This window comes from Dendropsophus ebraccatus, chromosome 1, assembly GCF_027789765.1.
Source record: "Dendropsophus ebraccatus isolate aDenEbr1 chromosome 1, aDenEbr1.pat, whole genome shotgun sequence".
Lineage (NCBI taxonomy): Eukaryota > Metazoa > Chordata > Amphibia > Anura > Hylidae > Dendropsophus > Dendropsophus ebraccatus.
This window is the reverse complement of record NC_091454.1, coordinates 87,572,408-87,592,963: the sequence shown is the minus strand read 5'-3', so window position 1 is coordinate 87,592,963 and position 20,556 is coordinate 87,572,408. Positions and strand designations below refer to the sequence as shown.

Below are 20,556 nucleotides of genomic sequence, written 5' to 3'. Positions count from 1 at the left end.
AGGGATGGGGAACCTATGGTCTTTCTGCTGTTGGCTTTCTAGGCATGATGGGAATTGTAGATATGCAACAACAAGGAGTACCAAAGGTCCCCAATCCCTGATTTATATTCTCTATGAAAGCCAGACCCAGGCTGTACAAAAAAAAATAATATTTTAAGGGCCCACAAACCACACATACAGCATCAATGTAACACAACATCAAATCTGCAACAATGTGCTGCGCATCCAGTACATGTGAATGGACCCTAAAAAAGCATTCTTGCAGATAGTCACTTGAAAAGGCATGACAGATGTGATCCAGACATGCACTTGTTTTGCTGCAATCACTTTGCAGGTTTAAGAGCATGTATGTGTAAAATGAAATACAGGGTTTGCAGTACAAACAAAGTGAATCGCTTTGTTAGCTCGGCAATCTGCTTACCAGCCGGCAGCCTCCGAAGTCCATGCTGATCCGTCCCGGGTGGCTGGAAAAGCTGGATCATGTCCTAGAATTGTCCCAGGACTGGATCCAGCTTTTCCAGACACCCGGGGTGGAGCGGCACAGAGCAGCATGGACTTCAAAAGTGGCAGTCTAATAAGAAGATAGACGAGCTAACAAAGCGATTCACAATCATTGTGCTGTAAATTCGCTGATCTCTAATCCCAACAATAAAGGAGACTATTAAGAAATGGAAATTAATACAGCAGTATACACCTATATTGCTGGTCAGTGTGTATATATATAATTTTATAAACGCCTCCTGCCACCCTGTTATTGTGAGTGTGCATCAATTTACATAAAGAGAAAGAAGTGGGAGGAATCCACAGAGGTTATTTCTGTGATTGTAAATGGTCTTGAAATCTACATGCCCACCTGGACTAGGGAAGTAACAACAAGAAAGCTTTTCAACCTTACAGTAAACTCTACTATGAAGGAAAATACAAAGCCACCGTTATTTGTTTTATTTTGTAGTTTTGAAAACCCGATCAAGTTCAGACAGAGAAGAAGGGTTGGACGTTCAATTAGAATTCCATCAACACATAGACTATGAAAGAAACTAAACTCAAGGTAATTCCGTTTTTGAAATAGGAGAGTTTCTCCTAGCTTCTCAAAAAGTGTGCACATTTTTTCATCTCCAGTTGCTCTGCTTCAGATGTTTTCTACGAATACTATATACAGTCACTTAGTATATAATTCTATAACTTTTTACCAAGCCAGTCCTTTTGTGTTTTTAGATTTTCCCTTCTTTTTTCCACGCTGAGCCTTCAGCTTCTTTGTTTGTCTCTGGTTCATCCACACAGGGTACTGTCCATGCTGATCTAGGAGACTTTTCTTGTTTCGTTTTACATCAGTTTCCATCTTCATGGTGTCACCTACACGAACGTCATAGGGAACAGACAGGTCACAAGAAAGTGATTCCAGGCCATAAACAAAAAAAAAACTTCTATTATCCTCAATGATTTTTTTTTAAATTCATTTACACATCAGCTTGAAAAAAATATTCCTACTAATACATAGACCCAGATACAAACAATGTTACATTTAGCACCTAATTTAAAGGGGTTATCCAGTGCTACAAAAACATGGCCACATTCTTCCAGAGACAGACCTATTCTTGTCTCCAGCTTGGGCAGGCTTTGTTGTTCAGTTCCTTTGAAGGGAATGGAGCTTAATTGCAAACCGTACCTGAACTGGAGACAAGAGTCGTGTTGTCTCTGAAACAAAGTAGCCATGTTTTTATAGCACTGGATAACCCCTTTAAATTAGGTGCTAAATGTTCAGATGCCAACTGATGAGCAGAACAAACCTAGAGAAACATGTGATACTAAACTCTCCTCTCCCTGCTGTGTGTCTATGTGACCTGGATGGCTGCAAAAGAACATGTCAAGGACAGACTTTTTTAGGTTCCTTTACGGGATCGGCCAGGGTCTCAACACTGGGACCTGACTTAAGAACTCTCTATAACATATCAAAAGGTTTTTATGTTAATGACAGGTAAACTTTAAAGGGAACCAATTACACTAAAATAGGCTATAAAGCTAAGGAAACGTGCTGGTAGATCAGCCAGCATGCTTCCTAACCATCCCCCTGTCCCCTCCGTCCCCTGTACATAGAGCCGGCAAAGTTAGTTTATTAGTCTCCCGGGCTCTATGCAAATTACCTTGTAAGTAGTCACGGTGGGCGGGCGGCTTCTTCAAGTAGTCACGGTGGGCGGGTGTCTTCGTCAAGTAGTCACTGTCCTGGGCCGGCTCCGGCGCTGTTATCACGCCCCTCTGGGCGTGTGTAGAAAGCGCCGCACGGTGACGTTATTAGGGGGGCCGGCATTGCACGTCGGCCTGACCAACATCTTTACTAAACTGCGCATGCGCAGTGCAGCCGGAGAAGACGCTGCAGTACTGCGCCTGCGCGGCCTAGTACAGCAGCGGCGTCACCCACAGTACTGCGCATGCGCAGCTTAGTGATGACGTCGGCCAGGCCGACGTGCAATGCCGCCCCCCCCCCTAATGACGTCACCATGCAGCGCTTTCTACACACGCCCAGAGGGGCGTGATTACAGCGCCGGAGCCGGCCCAGGACAGTGACTACTTGACGAAGACACATGCCCACCGTGACTACTTGAAGAAGCCGCCCGCCCACCGTGACTACTTACAAGGTAATTTGCATAGAGCCAGGGAAGCTAATAAACTAACTTTGCCGGCTCTATGTACAGGGGACGGAGGGGACAGGGGGATGGTTAGGAAGCGTGCTGGCTGATCTACCAGCACGTTTCCTTAGCTTTATAGCCTATTTTAGTGTGATTGGTTCCCTTTAAAAAACAGCCTTCTATAGGGGTGATCTTTTCACAGAAAGTTTGTAATCAGAACATCTTCCTTTGGTGATAAGGATCAAGTTCATTTTTTTTTAATTCCTTAGTAAAAGAACAATAAAATAGAAGAACAAAATCGGTATTGAAGATTATAACATGCTATGTGGTAGATCACTACCTAGAAGGAACACGGCTAAATATCTTACAATATTTGTTTTGCAATTTACAACACTGGAGACTGCCCAGAAAATGTCAGCTGAAATTCTCCAGAGGGGCAGCGGGATCACTGCACACACAGCATGCCCGGCACCCACACAGGGAAATAAATTGGTCTTCTGCACAGATGAAAACCGATACCGTAAAAACAAAAAGTCTTCAAATAGGCAGAATGGTTTGTGTGCCAGGATCTCCCACCACCTCTCCGTCTGCAGACAATCATGTGTATTAAATTCAAAACGAAAAATTCCTCTGTGAAAAGGAAATGTATTACAGATATTTTAAGATACCTTTAAAGTCTGATCACACAGCTGATCCAGACCTTTAGAAATAGTTGTAGAACTGTGCCAATATTCACTTCTGTAACCCCCCCTCCCCTCTAAACAGTCTTTTCTTAATTTAGATACTTGGCTGAAAGGTAAACTCTACTTTTTGACATTTACAAAAGTCTGCAAGGAAAGTTTATCAAAAGCAGCAGGTCACTTTGCTTTACTTGTTCATCTTAGGCTTAGCTTGCATCACTTGTGGTGAGCAAAACTAGTATATTTTATACATCGGCATACCGACACTAGTCAGCCAGAACTGTAAAACCACCAGTCTAATATGGTGTGGGTGCCGTTTGTGCCACAGGTACGCCACACCCGCAGAGGTTAAGAGTAGCAATGCAACAAAATGGGACTTAACTACAGCAATGTCCCTCCTCAGCCGCTGACTAGCTAAGTGCACAAACTTTCAGAACAGACCTGGACCGGATTGATGAAGATAAAAGACTGAAGGGTAAGTATAGCTTGGAGACCAGAATTAAAGAAGTTATGCAGTGTTAGAAATACATGCCCACTTTCTTCCATAGACGACACGACTCTTGTCTCCAGTTCAGGTGTGGTTTGCAGTTAAAGGGGTAGTCCACCCAAAAATTTTTTCTTTCAAATCAACTGCTGCCATGAAGTGACAGAGATTTGTAATTTACTTCTATTAAAAAATCTCAAGCCTTCCAGTACTTATCAGCTGCTGTATGCCCAACAGGAAGTTGTATTATTTCCAGTCTGGAGAGCAGGAGGGGTTTTCTATGGGGATTTGCTCCTGCTTTGGACAGTTCCTGACATGGACAGAGGAGGCAACAGAGAGCACTGGGTCAGACAGGAAAGAAAACACCACTTCCTGCTGGACATACAGCAGCTAATAAGTACTGGAAGACTTAAGATTTTTTAATAGAAGTGAATTACAAATCTCTGGCACTTTATGGCACCAGTTGATTTGAAAGAAAAAAATTTTGGGTGGACTACCCCTTTAAGATCCATTTACTTAAATGTAACAGAGTTGCAAGATCTACCCCCAAACTGGAGACAAGAGTCGTGCTGTCTCTGGAAGAAAGCGGCAATGTTTTTTTTAACACTGGATAACCCATTTAATGGTGCTGTAGCCAAGAATTTAACAACTGCTATGGTTAGTGTCTATTGGAAAGAAAATTTAAGCTGTCAGCTGACAACTGTCAGTTTAGGCCATCAGACCTACAGTCAGCAGTTGCAGATATAGAAGAGATACAAAAAGGCATCCATACCATGCCAAGATTTTTTGACTGAACCCAAAGTATGTAAAGAAGTCAGTGAAAGGTGGAGGAGGAAGTGTCAGGGACTGGGGTATGTTTTCTGTAGCAGGAGTTGGACCTCTCATACAGCTACATGGTAGATTGAATACAGGTGTGTATGAGAACCTTCAACAACACATGGTTCCTTCCTTGCATTCCTGAATCAATCAGCAATTTTCACGCAGGACAATATTCAGCAAAATGACAGATAATCTTACTGTGTAAATGGACCCTTAAGAAATTCCATTGAAAACAATTATACAATAAAATTACAATAAAATAAGAAAAGCTCTTGAAAAAATCCTTAGTGCCAAAGTTATGGCCAAGAAATAACAGCAGAACAGTGTGAGACCATTGATGTCCTGTGGCTGCAGATGTGCTAAAGTCATTCAAAGCAAAGGCCTGTACACATCCTACTGATTGGTGATCGGTGTAAGGTCATTGCTATTCTCTTATTATAATTATCAAGCTTTTAGCAAAATAAAAGGTTTTATGTTGATATGCTGTACTTTGGTTATTTTGTACCCCTGGTGTAGCCCTTGCAAAAAAAATCCTTTAAGGGTGCCTTCACACCTAGCGACTCGCAGCGTAAATTACGCTGCGCGTCTGGTAGGTCTTGGCAGATCACTTTCACTACATACACGCAGCGGTCTGAACGACCGCTGCGTGTATGTAATTCTGCCGGCCCCTTAACCCCTTCAGCTGCCGCCCGGCTCCTGCTCCGCTCTATATACATTACCTCTCCTCGCTGCACGGGTCCCAGAGTACTGCCCTCCCGCCCGGCCAATCAGTGTGTTGCCCTGCCGCAGCCACTGATTGGCCAGGTGGGAGAGCAGTACGCCAGGACCAGTGTAGCGAAGAGAGGTAATGTATACAGCGGAGTGGGAGCGGGAGCCGGGTGGCAGCAGAAGGGGTTAAGGGGCCGGCAGAATTACATACACGCAGCGGCCGTTCAGACAGTTGCGTGTATGTAGTGAAAGTGATCTGCCAGGACCTGACAGACTTGCAGCGTAATTTACGCTGCGAGTCGCTAGGTGTGAAGGCACCCTTTATGTTCATCAATGTAGAATACATAATTTTTGAAAAAATCCAGTGTTCACGCATTCTTCTCTAACTTTGATCGCCAGTGTATACTCTGACTTCAGAAAGAAAAAAAAACCCACAAAGAGGAGCATTAGAACACATCAGTGCTGGGCTGGCTCTATTACACAGAAAGATTATAGCGCAGAATATCGTTATATAATTCAAGTTTAAGTGATAATCTTTCGGTATGTATGCAGGCAATGATCAAACGACTAACAAAAATTTGTTCATATGTCGTTGATAGCATCTTTTGAGCTGATGATAAAATCATTGTTGATACTTTGCTAATCTTTCGGTCTATGTACACACTGTTCGTTTGTTGTTATGATCGTGAATATATTAGAGTATACAAATGATCATAATTATGATCTTAACTAACGACTATTGTTCTGTGTATTATGGTGAATGATTTCAGGTCATTTGCAATTGTTTACTGCAGAAAACAAAAAGATGCTTTGTATAATAGGACCCAAACTGTGACAGATGGGACCTAGGCATAGCTAACAATTTTTTCACCAGCCTTAATGGTGCGTTTACACAAAGAGATTTATCGGACAGATTTTTTACGCCAAAGCCAGGAATGGATTTGAAACAAGGAGAAATCTCAGTCTTTCCTTTATGACCTGTTCCCTTTTTTTAGTCAATTCCTGGCTTTGGCTTCAATATTCTGTCAGATAAATTTGTCTGTGTAAACAAACCATTACTCTTCTATCCAACAGCTGAACAGACAGGTAGTATGCACACCCAGCTTAACAATTTTGGTTAAGTGCACCATGTAAGGGTAAGTTCACATAGGATATGCAGGTAAGATCCGCTGAACTGCAGATCTGCGCAATAGAGTTCATACCTTTGAATGCACAGGGTAAAATTTGCATATCTGGTGGGAAGATCTGCTTATCCAATACATACCAGGGATAGTTTAAGCTACCAAAATTAATTTTCTATGCTAATAACAACTAACAGGTACAAAATAAAGTAACCAAGTTTATGCAATACCAAAATATTACCTGCGAAGTGTCTACTAATGAAAAAACATACACACAAATAAATATAAATATGTGTGTGTTTATATATACACATAAACAATACACAAAGAACCCTCACCTTCTGCAGGTTCAACTTCCATAGCAGCCTTCTCCTTCACTTTCTTGGCTGTCACCACAGTTGTAATTTCTTTCACATCATCCATCAACACATCTGCATTTGCTTTGGCTAAAACATTTTTTAAGTGGGCAAGTTCTTTTGGTGCATTCTTCTTCCTCTTCTCAGCCCGCATCTTCCTCTTCCATTTGCTTCTAATACTTTTAGCCATTTTAACTAGAATAGAAAATGCATGGTCAACATTTAGAATTTTAAAGCACACGTGTGGCATCTGCCTGGGCCACAAGCATCACAGCCGCTCTGATTCAGGATAACAATGCCTCCTTATGAATATTGATCCGCAACTCTGCAGTGACTGTCCCAGCCAGTGACTGGCTGAATGGCTTGTCACTTCAGAGACAAGTTGTACCGGTGGCTGCGGGGAGAGTCAAAAGGTAATGTATGAACTTTATTACTTTCTTTACACAGTCATCAACTATCTGCCGTGCATTGTTATTCCATGTTGCAATGTGCGCCCGGTGGCTAAATGATTTTAGGTCAGGCCAAAAAGACACGATCAGCCACTTTCAATGAACTGAAGTGGAGAGTAACTTTAAAGGGGTAGTCCACCAAAAAAAATTTTCTTTCAAATCAACTGCTGCCATGAAGTGCCAGAGATTTGTAATTTACTTCTATTAAAAAATCTCAAGCCTTCCAGTACTTATCAGCTGCTGTATGCCCAACAGGAAGTTGTATTATTTCCAGTCTAGAGAGCAGGAGAGGTTTTCTATGGGGATTTGCTACTGCTCTGGACAGTTCCTGACATGGACAGAGGTGGCAGCAGAGAGCACTGTGTCAGACTGGAAAGAAAACACCACTTCCTGCTGGACACACAGCAGCTGATAAGTACTGGAAGACTTAAGATTTTTTAATAGAAGTGAATTACAAATCTCTGGCACTTTATGGCACCAGTTGATTTGAAAGAAATTTTTTTTGGGTGGACTACCCCTTTAAGGTCAGGCCCAAAAGACACGATTAACCGATGATCCCTGTCACCATTACACGGATTTATAATCTGCTGAATCGGCCTGATTTGGCAGATTATCATTCCATGTAATAGGGCCCATACTTCCATCTGCTCTCCTAGTGTACCAAAATCCATAATTTGACTGATTAGGTTGACTGATTAGGTTGAAGCCATGCATCAAGAACTAGCAGTACTCCCTCTGCCGGATATTACATAATCTGTGTAATGGAAAATGGATCCTCTCGTATGACTAATAGGATCATGTTGTGTAATCTTAAAGGGGTTATCCAGCGCTACAAAAACATGGCCACTTTTCCCCATACTGTTGTCTCCAGTCCAGGTGTGGTTTGCAATTAAGCTCCATTTACTTCAATGGAACTGAGTTTCAAAACCCCACCCAGTCTGGAGACAACAGTAGGGGGAAAGTGGCCATGTTTTTGTAGCGCTGGATAACCCCTTTAACCCATACAACATCATCATACACACATCCATATTAGAGAGTAATGGTCCTTCTACACGGAACGATTTATCGTTCGTTTTTGCACAATAAAGATCGAATTCGAACGATAATTGTACGTCAAAACGCAGCGAACGATCAAACGACGAGCGAGAAATCGTTCATTATGATCTTTCAACATGTTCTTAAATTATCGTTGGTTGTTCGCAAAAAATTTGCAGATCGTTCAGTGTAAACAGTCTTTTAACGATTTCACCTATGTGTGAGATAGCCTTAAGCGATCGCAAAACGATTTTTCCGTACGATGTATCGTTCCATCTAAATACTGATCGTTATAAAAAAAACATTCATTCAAAATCGTTAAATCGTGCGATCGGGCAAATTATCGTTCCGTGTAAAAGGACCATAATTTACAAATTGGTACGAGAATAAATAGTTGCTGTTGCAGACGCATATATGGTTTTTTTCTCACCAATTCCTACAGTATCTGTTCATCCAAGAATAAATGTGACCGGAGTGATCCTTTGGATACCCTACTATCTCCCACTGAGATTAGTAGAAAGGAGGCCACAGATACATGTCTATAATGTCCAATGGTCTAGGAGACAGCTATGCTGATGATGATGCTGCTCCCCTCCAGTAATGTAATGTATACAGTGCAGCCCATACCTGCGGATCACACAGCCTGTCTCACTCTCTCTGATTTACTTTATATTTTACAGACATAAAAAGCATTAAAAACAACATACCACGAGGCCAAGAGAGAGTAAGTCCTAAAGTGCTAGTGTTACATGACGGGTGAGATCTTATATATAAACAAGTCACACATATCCCATACTAGAAGAACACGTAAAACATAGCAGCTCACCTCTCCGCAGATGGACCCCACGCTACACTCTCCAGCCCGGATACGCAGCGGAAAGGCTGAGCCTACATCAGACACTAGAGCCAAACTTTTCCATACAGCGGAGAACTTCCTGCCGCCATCATTCTGAAGCCTCCTACCACTCACTATACTCCAGCCGTTCACCTCAGGGCCGCACTAAGGAGACGTTACGTCCGCGCTCTAGCTACAAAGCAGCTTACAGGGAGCAGGAGAAGCATACGCTCTGTCACGTGATCGTCAAACCCCGCCCCTCATTAGTAACAGCAGAGGGATCAGGAAGTGTCACGGATCTGCAGCGGTGACGGTCGTTTGTCCTGGTAATAATGGCGGCTGCGGATCGCTATCCCCGCTCCTCTATTGTGGATGACTTCAACTACGGGAGCAATGTGGCCTCGGCCAGTATCCAGATCCGTATGGGTGAGAAGTCTGATAGTAATATGACTGATAGATCACCATGTTACATAATAGTAATAATAGTGCGCATCTGATTGGGGTTTGTGTCCATCCTTCTTTTATATAAATGGCTGATCCCCCTGCATTGCTCATGTGATGGGATCTGCAGGGGCTGGGCACAGTCATATACAGTCACACCTTGGATTACCAGGAGGAATGTGCTCTTAATCCAAATCACTTGCATATCAAACTTCCCTCAAGAAATAGTTTAAACACAGATGATTGTTCCACAACCCAAAAATAAGGCAGGTAGGGTGTTCTGTATTCATTCAGAATTCTGTAAAGAAGGGGTTAATCAGTTAACTCTCCCTCCACATACAACTCCCCAGGTGGCCCCAAACCTGCTGTTATTGGTGAAGGGGTTAATTCAGGGGTCAGAGGGAAGCTGCGGTGATGTGGACGGGCATCGGAGGAGAGATGAAAGGCGCCCGATCTCTGGCAGAGTTAATTAGGTAACAGCGAGTTAGAATCAGAGAGCTTTCTACCTAGTACAGTATCAGGATGGGGGCACAGGGGGCGCATATAAGAAATCTTGCTTGTTTACCAAGTTACAATTTTTTATTTTAATTATTAGCTTGTCTTGCAAAATGCTGTTAAACCAAGTTACGTGTAATCAAAGGCTTCAATGTATAGTTTTATGGGGAAAGTTTTACTATAAATTGTCATTTATTCATATTATCTGCCTATTGGCGGTTTAGGAGTCAAGTGGGTACCCCTAATCCGTGACTGACCGTTATCTATGTATGCATTCTCAGACACTAGACCAAACACTTGACTCCGAAGTATATAGAGTTACAAGTTATATCAAATGTTTTCCATAAATCTATATATCCGTCAGTTCAGTTCCTCCTACTCTATAACATGCTGATAGTATTTTTTAAGTGTATACGTGTCACACTGGGCCATTTCCAGATCAGCATAGAGATCTGCTGCTAAGCTGGGTCTTCATGTTTACAGAGATGTAATGAGATCCTATTGGGGGTGGGGCACATTACCGTCTTATTGCGTCTCTGTATACATGGAGACCCAAACTTCCAAATTAGCATTGGATTTCGAAAAAGGGATAGCGGCACCAGCATCCCCATAGTAAAAACAGAAAGTTGATGTACGGCTGGTACATTCGCTTTAATGTAAAGGTAAATGTCAGTGAAGGTAAAGGTGATTTGGGTTTGGGTATCCTGTATTATAGTGTCTTTGTGAATGACATGTTTTTCCTCTATATCATACAGATTTCCTGCGAAAGGTCTACTCTATATTGACAGTACAAGTTCTTTTGACTACCATCACAGCTGGAATATTTCTTTATTTTGATGCTGTCCGGACATTTGTCCATGAAAGGTGGGTTCATTGGGTGTTTGCTAAAAGAGGGTCTTTTATCGGAGGCTGTGGTATATTGACAGCCCCTTCCTTCTGGACTTATAGGGGGGCATTTATTAAGTCCGGCGTTTTTTTTTACGCCGGACTTAAAAATGCCCCCGCAGCTCCGGCGCTACGGAGATTTATGTAGAGGCGGACTGCCTCTACATAAATCCCGTGCGTGCCGGTGCGCACCGCCGAAAACCCACGCCAGCTGAGGACTGGAGTAGGTTTTCGGCGTATATTTGAGCGGAATAGATGGTAAATCGCGCGCCCTCCGTTCCGCCCACTACACGCCCCCTTTCCGCCGAAAATCATCCGTTCGCAGGATGATACATGTGGCCCATAGTGTCAATGTCATTATAAAAAACTTTTGACGTGTCATAAGTTTTAATCGGCCTGTGTTCAGACCTGTACCATTTGTGAGAACAAGCTGGGAGAAATCAGCACTAAGCGCAGTCCTCTCCCAGCTCTCTGTCACATGATCAGTTGGGCTCATAATGAAAGTCTATGATTTTCTCCCGGCTTGTTCTTACGATCAGTACGTGTCTAAACACTCTTTGGAGATGTCTCTAGGACATGTCAAATGTTTTTTATAATGCCTGTAACACATAATAACTTATAAGCTTTAATTTTTCCAGAGCTCATTAATATATGAAAGCTGAGCTCTTATAATTTGCTATGGGTAAAAAAAGACAATCTTATTATCTTACTTGCTAGCAGGCATAAATCATGACAAATAAGGCATGGGAGGAGGCTGGTGGTTTGCGCAAACATCTGCGTATTTTCCCTGACATACACCCAGCGTAGTATAGATAAATCCCCCCATTATGTTTTGTGCTGTCCCCAAACTACAGTGGTACCTCAATTCTCGAACTTAAAGGGGTTGGCCATTTTATAGCAAAAATTTTTTGTGTGTAGTATTAGTAAGTGTACTCACTGTATATATTGACAGCAGCTCCCTGTGTACCTCATAGAGCTAACATCAGACTCCCCTCCTCCAGGTTGTCCTGCTCTGTGGTGAGTCTGTCCATAACATGGCCAGCATAGGAAACCATGTTACCATACCCCGTCCCCATTGTCCTCTATAGACATATACAGGCTCAGTGGTGGATGCTGAAGGCTGGTCATGGACACATGCTCAGCCATCTTATGGACAGACTCACCACAGAGCAGGGCAGCCCAGTCTTGAGGAGGGGAGTCTGATATTAGCTCTATGAGGTACACAGGGAGCTGCTGTCAATATATACAGTGAGTACACTTACTAATACTGTACACTGACTCAATTTTACTATAAAGTAGCCAACCCCTTCAATTGGTTCTGGAAGGCAGTTTGAGAACAGAGCAGTGTCTTCCCATAGGAAATAATGTAAATGTGTTCAATTGGTTCCAGCACCTACCAATAATTACCTACAGTATCATTTATTACATTGAAAAGTGCCTGTTCTAATCACTGCAGTACAGTGCAGAACTATACTATACCGTACAGTACATTTTAAACATTTTTAACAACCTACGATCCACACTCGCAAAAACGTTTAGATAGCAAGCAAAGTTTGAATTCGAAACGTTGCTTCTGGGTAAATTTTCATTCAAATGCCAAATTCAGAAGCGTTTGGACACCGAGGTGTTACTGTTTGTTGTCCTTGGGGCAGCATAATCTGATGACAGATTATTTTTTAGGGATTGTTCTGCTGCTATCATATACAACAAAGGTTGTTGGGGACAGTTCTCCATTGTTTGTTTGACAGATTTTCGGAGATCGCAGTAAATGATGCTGCTCTTTGTTCGAGCCCCACCCCCCCAAAAAAGAACACACCGCATGGAATAATTTACATTGAAAGCATCCATCCATGCTAATGGGAATGTTACATGTATTTGCCAAATGAAAAGCCCAAATGGAGAGCAGAGCTGTATGTCTGTATATGTAACTGTAGAACGTACAAGGTATGACACAGATACAATTCAACCAGGGGCCTCTACAGGGGTTAAACAGGAAAAAGCTGATAGGTGGCAAATTGTTTCTTAGGGATAACTGGACGCTGCAAAGTAATCTGCCACACATCTGTGATACTGCCAAACCTTCTACATCTCATCTTCTATTGTTTTCCAGCCCTGCTTTGCTTTTGATCTCTGCCCTCGGATCCTTGGGTATGATCATTGCCCTGACAATTTACAGACATCAACATCCCGTGAACCTGTACCTGCTGTTCGGATTTGTAAGCATGTTTTATTAGCTATGGTGCACATGGAGCATGTCTAAGTTATTGTTTTAAGGGACATTCACATGTTCTGTAATTATGGTCCATGCACAGAGAATGTGCTACGGAGCAGACTTTGGAACTCACTGCATCATTTACTATGATACCGTGATCTCCGAAACTGTTTAAATCTTTTCACTACTGTACTGAGCTAATAAATAATTTATGATGGAAGTTCTGAAGTCCATTCCGTAACACATCACTTAGGGGCTGTGCATGGAACATGTGAATGCCCCCTTTAATTGGAGTATTTAACAAGATTATTTAACATACTTATAGCCATGACATTCATGTCTAGTGAGATAGTACTGTATATGCTTCAACCTTTAGTTTTATATGCAGAGTGGAAATAAAGCAAGTAGCTTCAGATGGAGTTCTCTTTAGAACATACAGTCAACTAAAGCAAATAGGTCTACGTGGCACTAGCATTGCCATCACCTGGCAAACAACACTAAAGCACAAACAATCTTCTATTACAAAAATGTGAACTTTAAATGTCAAGCCCAGAAATGTGTGCCCAATCCTGCATGCTAATATGTAAGAAGTACATCATAGTCTTCAGAACACTGATGAGATTTGTTTGTAGTTTAGGATGCACTCCTATAAATCAAAAATACTATTGGAACAGAAAGTTTAAGAACAAAATGTAACAGTCTGAAATTAAAGGGTTATTCCCATCTCTGGCATTTCTGGCATATCCACAGGATGTCTGATGCAATCTCTACAAAATGAGGCCCCCTGGTCATGTCTAGCCTAGATGCAGCAGCCAGGGGTGGCCATTATTCTGAAAGAGGACTGTTCGTTTTATGTTCTTATAGAAGTTGTGCAGCAGTTATGGTGTTTCACAGTTTCACAACTCCTGTTAATGACTCTAGGAATGATGGAAATCCAAGGATATTCACCTGCCTGATCCCTGGCTTCTGCCGTTTTGATGTTGTGCAGGTCCCAACTAAACACTGCTTCCAGATGAGAACTTGCACAGCCAATTCTTTGCTTCCCTATATTTTAGCCTCCATTCTCTCTCTTAGGAGATCACTTGACTTCTGAATACCACAGTGTCTTTTTGTGTACTGGAACTTCAATGAGATGCTTTGAGTCAATCTTATTGCCTGTGTCAGACTGGGATTCATTGGGCCCACCAGAGGAGATTACCTGTGGATCCCCTTCTATCTTTACAGAACCAATTTTTGCATGTGTTATTCAGGCCCATTGTTCTCTACGTGATCCTATTTGAACACCATGATAATATGTTTTTATAATCAATATGGAATGGTTACACACTACATTGGAAGACCATATAAGTAGATGAATCCTTTGGCTTTAAATGGATTGTGTCTGGCTACTACATTAAAGAAAAAAATATAAAAGAATAAAAGATACCTGCCACTGCAGTTATGGCATTTCCTATATCTCCCATATTTCCTATATCAGACTTTACATTTTGGTGTCTCTCAACATAGACATGACCGCTGCATTTAGTGACTGGGTGTAGCGGGTGAAAAGGTAGGTGTTGCTTTGTGTGGGTTCACACTGCGTTTTTGCAATCCGTTTAACGGATCTGTTTTTTTTAACGGTCAAAAAAGTAGTGTCAACAGTACTTGTGCGTAAAAAAAAACGCATCAGTTTTGATCCTTTTTTTTAATAATGGAAGTCAATGGAAAAACGGATCAAAAACGGATGCACACAAATGCATCCGTCTTTTGCAAAAACAGATCAGTTAAACGGATGCTGAAAATGCAGTGTGAACCTAGCCTTACTAACAAGGGTCTACTATTTTTTTAATTCTGAAAAACATCTGAAGAACACAAGTTTATTGCTTTAATCTTATTATTTTGCAGACCCTTTTAGAAGCTGTAACAGTTGGTATTGCAGGTAACTAGATTTTCCTCCTAGCTATACTAAATTTTTTGTTTTTATGATACCATTAATAGTTTTTTTTCTATTTAATCTTTAGTGACATTCTATGATGTGGCTGTAGTTCTTCAGGCTTTCATACTGACAACCTGTGTCTTCCTTGGTCTCACTGCATTTACATTCCAGTCAAAGAGAGACTTCAGCAAGTTTGGAGCTGGGTAGGTTTGTTTTCTTACGTAACGGAAATACACCCCTATCAAACATGTATGTATGTAAACGTGTAAAGGGTCTAGGGATAGCATGTTAAACTGGTTTTGGGACTTTGCATGTACACAAACCTAGTGTTTTGCTTTAGGCTGGAATCTAGTTTTGTTCATTTTTTTAAAGGCGTAACTGTCATTCAAATGTCACTTTTCAGAAAACAATAAGTATCAATAATATACGATTTTAAGAAACTCTGTAATAGGTTTTTATTAAGCAAAGAGTTTCTTTCTGTCTTTAAAAAGCTGTTTTCCTAGTTCCCCCTCACTTTAGAAGAGGCAGGACTTCTGTGTCCATTATGCTCTATGGAGAGGGGAGGGTTCGAGGGGGGTGAATGAGCACAGAGACGAGAAAAGGCAGCCCTGCAAAACACATCATCCTGCAATCTTCTCTCACCAAGCTCCTAGATAAGCACTGGCCTTTCTAACCTCTGAATCCAGCGTTATGTGCCAGTCTCCAAACTGTACAGCTGATTGTCTGCTCTCCCTGCTCACACACCCTTCTTGGCCTCTCCCCCCTCCATAGGTCATAATGGACTTGGCAAATCCGTCTTTTCTTTGCTTCTCTGTAATAAAGATGGCTTTGCCTGATAATGGACATATAAGAAGTAGGGGGGAGGCAGCAAAACAGCTTTTTGAATACAGAAAGAGACTTTTTTTTTTTTTTCCTAAATAAACCTATTACATAGTTTCTTAAAATCGCTTTTACTACACATACACGTTAATTCCTGACTATCCAAAGTTAGTTTTAGTGTCAGATTAGGAGGAAATTGGCTAATATACTAGCTTTTCTTGTTGGTGCAAATGTAGTATAAAATGCTATTGTATCAATGCTTGGAGCATACTTTGCTACAGAAAACAGCTGTAAATGAAACAGTGTGAGAAGATGCACTGTTACAGATTTCTTCCCTGTGTGGTAGAGCTCCTGTTGGTAAAACTGCAACATAGTCCTGTGCTAAATTGGTAAATAGGAGCAATAAAGTGGTAAAACTTTTACAACAATGCAGAATAAATTTCTTAATTTTTTTATTGCAGGCTTTTTGCTGGCTTGTGGATCTTGATCATTGCTGGATTTCTAAGGGTGAGTAAAGGAGTCACTAGAATGAAACAATTTGTGTAAATGTGTCAGGTGTCTTTAATCCTCCAGTGCATTGTCTTATAGGACTAAAGCTTCTTTCACACATCCATTAATTCTGTCTGTATTTGCAGACCCATTCATTTCGATGGCCACATACAAACATAAAAAAAATATGCAGGATTTAAATGTATTCACCTCAGATTTGCCAGAACTCTGGGCTGGGGAGGGGGAGGATAAAAGAAGTATCATGCTCTCACCTCCCCCGCTCCAGCGCTGATACTGGTATCAGCTCCGGTCCTGGACGTTTCTGGGTCCCTAGGACCCCGCAATGGCCACTAACTGGCTAAGCAGGCTTAACGCGTCAAGTCCCAGGTGCCCACTCAGACCCAGAAACGACCAATACCAGGACACCAGAGCTGTGGGATACCAGCATGTTACTTCTTTCATCCTCCCCAGCACTGCTATAAATTACCCCAGCCCGGAGTTCCCCTTTAAGGTCTCCATACACTTTATACTTATGCTGTCTGAACAGTATAAAGTGTATAGAGGTCTCCTTAGACTCCACCATCAGATGATGTTGGTGAAGATAGGGGTCGGGCGTGATGGAATTTTACTGCCCGATCCCTTTGTACTCAGAGGGTTAAGCCGCTGCCAGAGCTGTATGACTGCGGATTACCAATTATCTTCCCATAGAGAACATGCCGAATGTTTGTGCATATGGTGAGGATGGGAGATAAAATTGTTGTCCGAAAGGTGTATGGCAACCTTTTAAGCATTAAAGTGTACCTGTCATTCAAAAACATTTTTAAAACAACCGGCATGGTTTTGTTAGATTAACCCTTGAGAATGGTGACTGGGGGAATTTTAGTGCTCTCACTGCTGTTATTATGATTGAGAGACTCCTAAATGGTCTGCTGCAAAGATAAGAAAAGATTTTTTTAAGAATATTCACAAATCTCTCTTTTTATTTTCTTCAGTTTTTCTTTTATAGTGAGACCTTAGAAATAGTCATGGCTGCCGGTGGAGCATTGCTGTTCTGTGGGTTCATCATCTATGATACACATCTGCTGATGCACAAACTGTCTCCAGAGGAGCACATATTGGCTGCTATCAACCTCTATCTTGATATTATCAATCTCTTCTTACATCTGCTTCGCCTACTGGAGGCTATTAACAAGAAATAAGCCACAGTAATATTGTGTAATAAATTGCCATCTGCAGAGTGTTTTACCAGTGTTGTTATTTTGTGCAACACTTCATCAAAAGTATTTCTTCACACTATTTTAAGTTCTGTTTTAAAGTAATACCATCATTTAACTGTTGGGGTCTGGGTACTAAGACCCCCATGATCAGTGCTCAGCTTAGTGCTGTTTCTTCCTACTATATCTACAATGCAGGAGAAGAACTCAATAGAAAATTTATAGGTCCATGTCTTCCAGCAAAAAGATGGCAGACAAAAACAGGGCCCAGCCAGAGCACTTCTCCCTCCCTGTTATAGCAATCGGTGGGAATCTAAGCACCCAGACCCTGACCGATCAAACAGTTTGACATGTCTTTATGGCATGTCAAACATTTTCTTTTTAAATGACCGTAACATTTATAGTCTTTAACTTTCATTTCTATCTCTTTAATTTGATTATGAATTAAGATCTTTAGAGACAACACTGCATAACTTTTTTTAATTGAATAACATGTATTTTATTATCAGGTTCTGTTTAAACATTTTGGACCATATGCCAGATGTCATGTCTTACAATATAAGACCAGCTGCTGGATGCCATTCAATGTTCATTACATCAGAAAAGTTTTCTCATGGTGCAGTCTGCAGCCGTTTTGTCTGCTCTACTGACAATGGGGCGACTGGAGGAGGAAACGAGCACTGTCAGCTATTACACACGGCGGCAGCGAGTGGGTGAGTGCAGAGGGGACCGCCCGGGTGATCGCTGGATCGTCCAGGCAGCCCATAACAGATGGCAGCGGTCTGCTGCCGCCGTTCCTATTCCATGGAGCGACTGCAGCAGATCGTTGCTATCTAAGTAATTTGTCTTTCAACATGTTAAAAGACAAATGACTGCAATGATCAGCCAACATCGTTCATGTCGGCTGATCGTTGCCTTCTATTACACAAGACTATTATCGGCCGATAATCGCTTTGTTTAATAGGGCCTTAAGCGGACATCTTTGCAGTCCAAGATTTACGGATTGGATTGAGCTGTCAGACATTTTTCTGATGAAATTATCTCTGAAAGGCATCCAGAAGCGTGTAAAACATGCCATATCTACAAGACAAATGATCCTTAACTTTTACTTAAAGGGGTTGTCAAGGCAGGAGAGTTTTTAGGTATATACCCAAGAAAGGGGTGATTAAAAACACAACTTGGCACAGAAGCCAGGGAGGTAAGTGCAGATTATTGTTTTTCTTCTGGTTTCATACATGGCAGTTTTTTGGGGAAAGTGCCATTGTTTCTGAGCCAAAACCAGAAGTGGATTCAAAGTAATTAGTAATAAAGGAAGCACTAATGTGTTTTTTTCCTGCTGGATCCACTCCTGGCTTTGGCTCAAAAACTGCAGCGGCAGTTTTCCAAAAAAGCATTAATCACACCCTCTTCAGGCATATAACTAAAAACTCTCCTGCCTGGACAAGATATTTAAAGGGGTTGGCCACATTATAGTAAAATTGTTCGGTGTACAGTATTACTAAGGGTACTATTACACGGGCCTATGAAGGCCCGATAATAAATGTAGATGAGCGCTGATCTGCTAGATCGGCGCCTATTTACTGGGCCTATAAGGGTCCATTTACACAGAAAGATTATCTGCCAAATATTTGAAGCCAAAGCCAAAAACAGAGTATAAACAGAGATCGGTGATAAAGAAAAGCCTGAGATTTCTCCTCTTTTCAAATCTATTCCTGGCTTTGGCTTCAAATCTTTGGCAGATAATCTTTCTGTGTAAATGGACCCTTACACAGCCTGATTAATCGTTTAACAAGGGCTGCAGTGACATCGTTACCGATGTCCTTGCAGCCCTTATTTAAACTTTATACATTACCTGTCCAGGCTGCAGGGCTCCTCTGTTCTGTGCTTATCCCCAAATCCGCGCACTAATGCTTTAGAGCGGCTTGTCTCAGCTGACAGGTCGCTCAGCCAATCACTGGCCGCAGCGGAAAGAAGCGCAGAGCAAGAGGAGCCCTGCAGCATGCATAGGTAATGTATTCTTTGCTATTCGTTAACCGCCCACCACCATTACACGTAGCGATGCGCGGTCGGCGCCTGACAATTATAGGTCAGAGCCTATATTAACAATCAACAGATTACAATGATCGGCTGATCGTTGTCTTTATTACACAGAACGATCATTGGCCGGATAGGGCCGATTCAGCTAATTATCATTCCGTGTAATAGTACCCTAAGTGTACTCACTGTATATACTGACAGCTCCCTGTGTACCCCATAGAACTAAACTCACACTCCCCTCCTCCAGGCTGTGTCATCTTGCTGTGTATGCTGAACAGCGATCCTGATCATAGCATGGAGGAGCATGTGACAGTGTCTCTCCCTTTGTGTCCTACATAGGCGTATACAGGCTCAGTGGAGGACACAGAGGGAAAGGCATGGTCACAGCAGGGAGCTGCTGTCAGCATATACACAGTGAGTTGGGTGTAAGATTGGGTTCACACTACGTATATTTCAGTCAGTATTGTGGTCCTCATATTGCAACCAAAACCAGGAGTGTATTAAAAACACAGAAAGGATCTGTTCACACAATGTTGAAATTGAGTGGATGGCCGCCATATAACAGTAAGTAACGGCCATTATTTCAATACAACAGCCGTTGTTTTAAAATAACAGCAAATATTTGCCATTAAATGGCGGCCATCCACTCAATTTCAACATTGTGTGAACAGAGCCTTTCTGTGTTTTTAATCCACTCTTGTTTTTGGTTGCAATATGAGGACCACAATACTGACTGAAATATACGTAGTGTGAACCCAGCCTAATACTGTACACGAGCAATTTTACTATAAAGTGTCCAGTGCCTTTTAAACTAGTTGTAAATGTTATCTTTTATTGTATTATATATATTTAATAAATATAAGTGCAAATTGACCATAGCTATCTGATTCTGTTATTAAAATAATACATATTTTTCCAGCACCTTGTATGTATGTCTA

At 41.7% G+C, this 20,556-nt stretch overlaps 2 protein-coding genes across 4 annotated transcripts in view; one reads left to right on the top strand and one right to left on the bottom strand.

The window, feature by feature from the left end:
• Window positions 1-927: 927 nt before the first annotated feature.
• The window catches only part of LLPH (LLP homolog, long-term synaptic facilitation factor), a 30,501-nt gene continuing 10,872 nt past the window's right edge, over window positions 928-20,556 (bottom strand). The window contains exons 1-3 of one of the 3 annotated variants that reach the window (XM_069974501.1): window positions 9,103-9,253; window positions 6,775-6,987; window positions 928-1,353 (exon numbers count right to left, since the gene is read on the bottom strand). In XM_069974501.1, coding sequence (XP_069830602.1) covers window positions 1,187-1,353; window positions 6,775-6,982 — 375 coding nt within the window. In that variant the 5' untranslated portion in view covers window positions 6,983-6,987; window positions 9,103-9,253 and the 3' untranslated portion in view covers window positions 928-1,186. Of the gene's footprint in view, window positions 1,354-6,774; window positions 6,988-8,706; window positions 8,854-9,102; window positions 9,254-20,556 lie in introns of those variants that run through there. The other 2 variants (XM_069974510.1, XM_069974490.1) reach the window with 2 other exon arrangements.
• TMBIM4 (transmembrane BAX inhibitor motif containing 4) lies at window positions 9,360-17,610 on the top strand. Its single transcript, XM_069974476.1, has 7 exons — window positions 9,360-9,537; window positions 10,803-10,911; window positions 13,043-13,148; window positions 15,029-15,062; window positions 15,145-15,262; window positions 16,340-16,385; window positions 17,360-17,610. The coding sequence occupies exons 1-7, from the start codon at window positions 9,444-9,446 to the stop codon at window positions 17,564-17,566; spliced, it is 714 nt and encodes a 237-aa protein (XP_069830577.1). The 5' UTR covers window positions 9,360-9,443; the 3' UTR covers window positions 17,567-17,610.

Coding starts and splice junctions, on each gene's coding strand:
- TMBIM4 (XM_069974476.1), top strand. CDS start 9,444: ATGGCGGCTGCGGATCGCTATCCCCGCTCCTCTATTGTGGATGACTTC. Junction 9,538..10,802: donor CAGTATCCAGATCCGTATGG/GTGAGAAGTCTG, acceptor TATATCATACAG/ATTTCCTGCGAAAGGTCTAC. Junction 10,912..13,042: donor CGGACATTTGTCCATGAAAG/GTGGGTTCATTG, acceptor ATTGTTTTCCAG/CCCTGCTTTGCTTTTGATCT.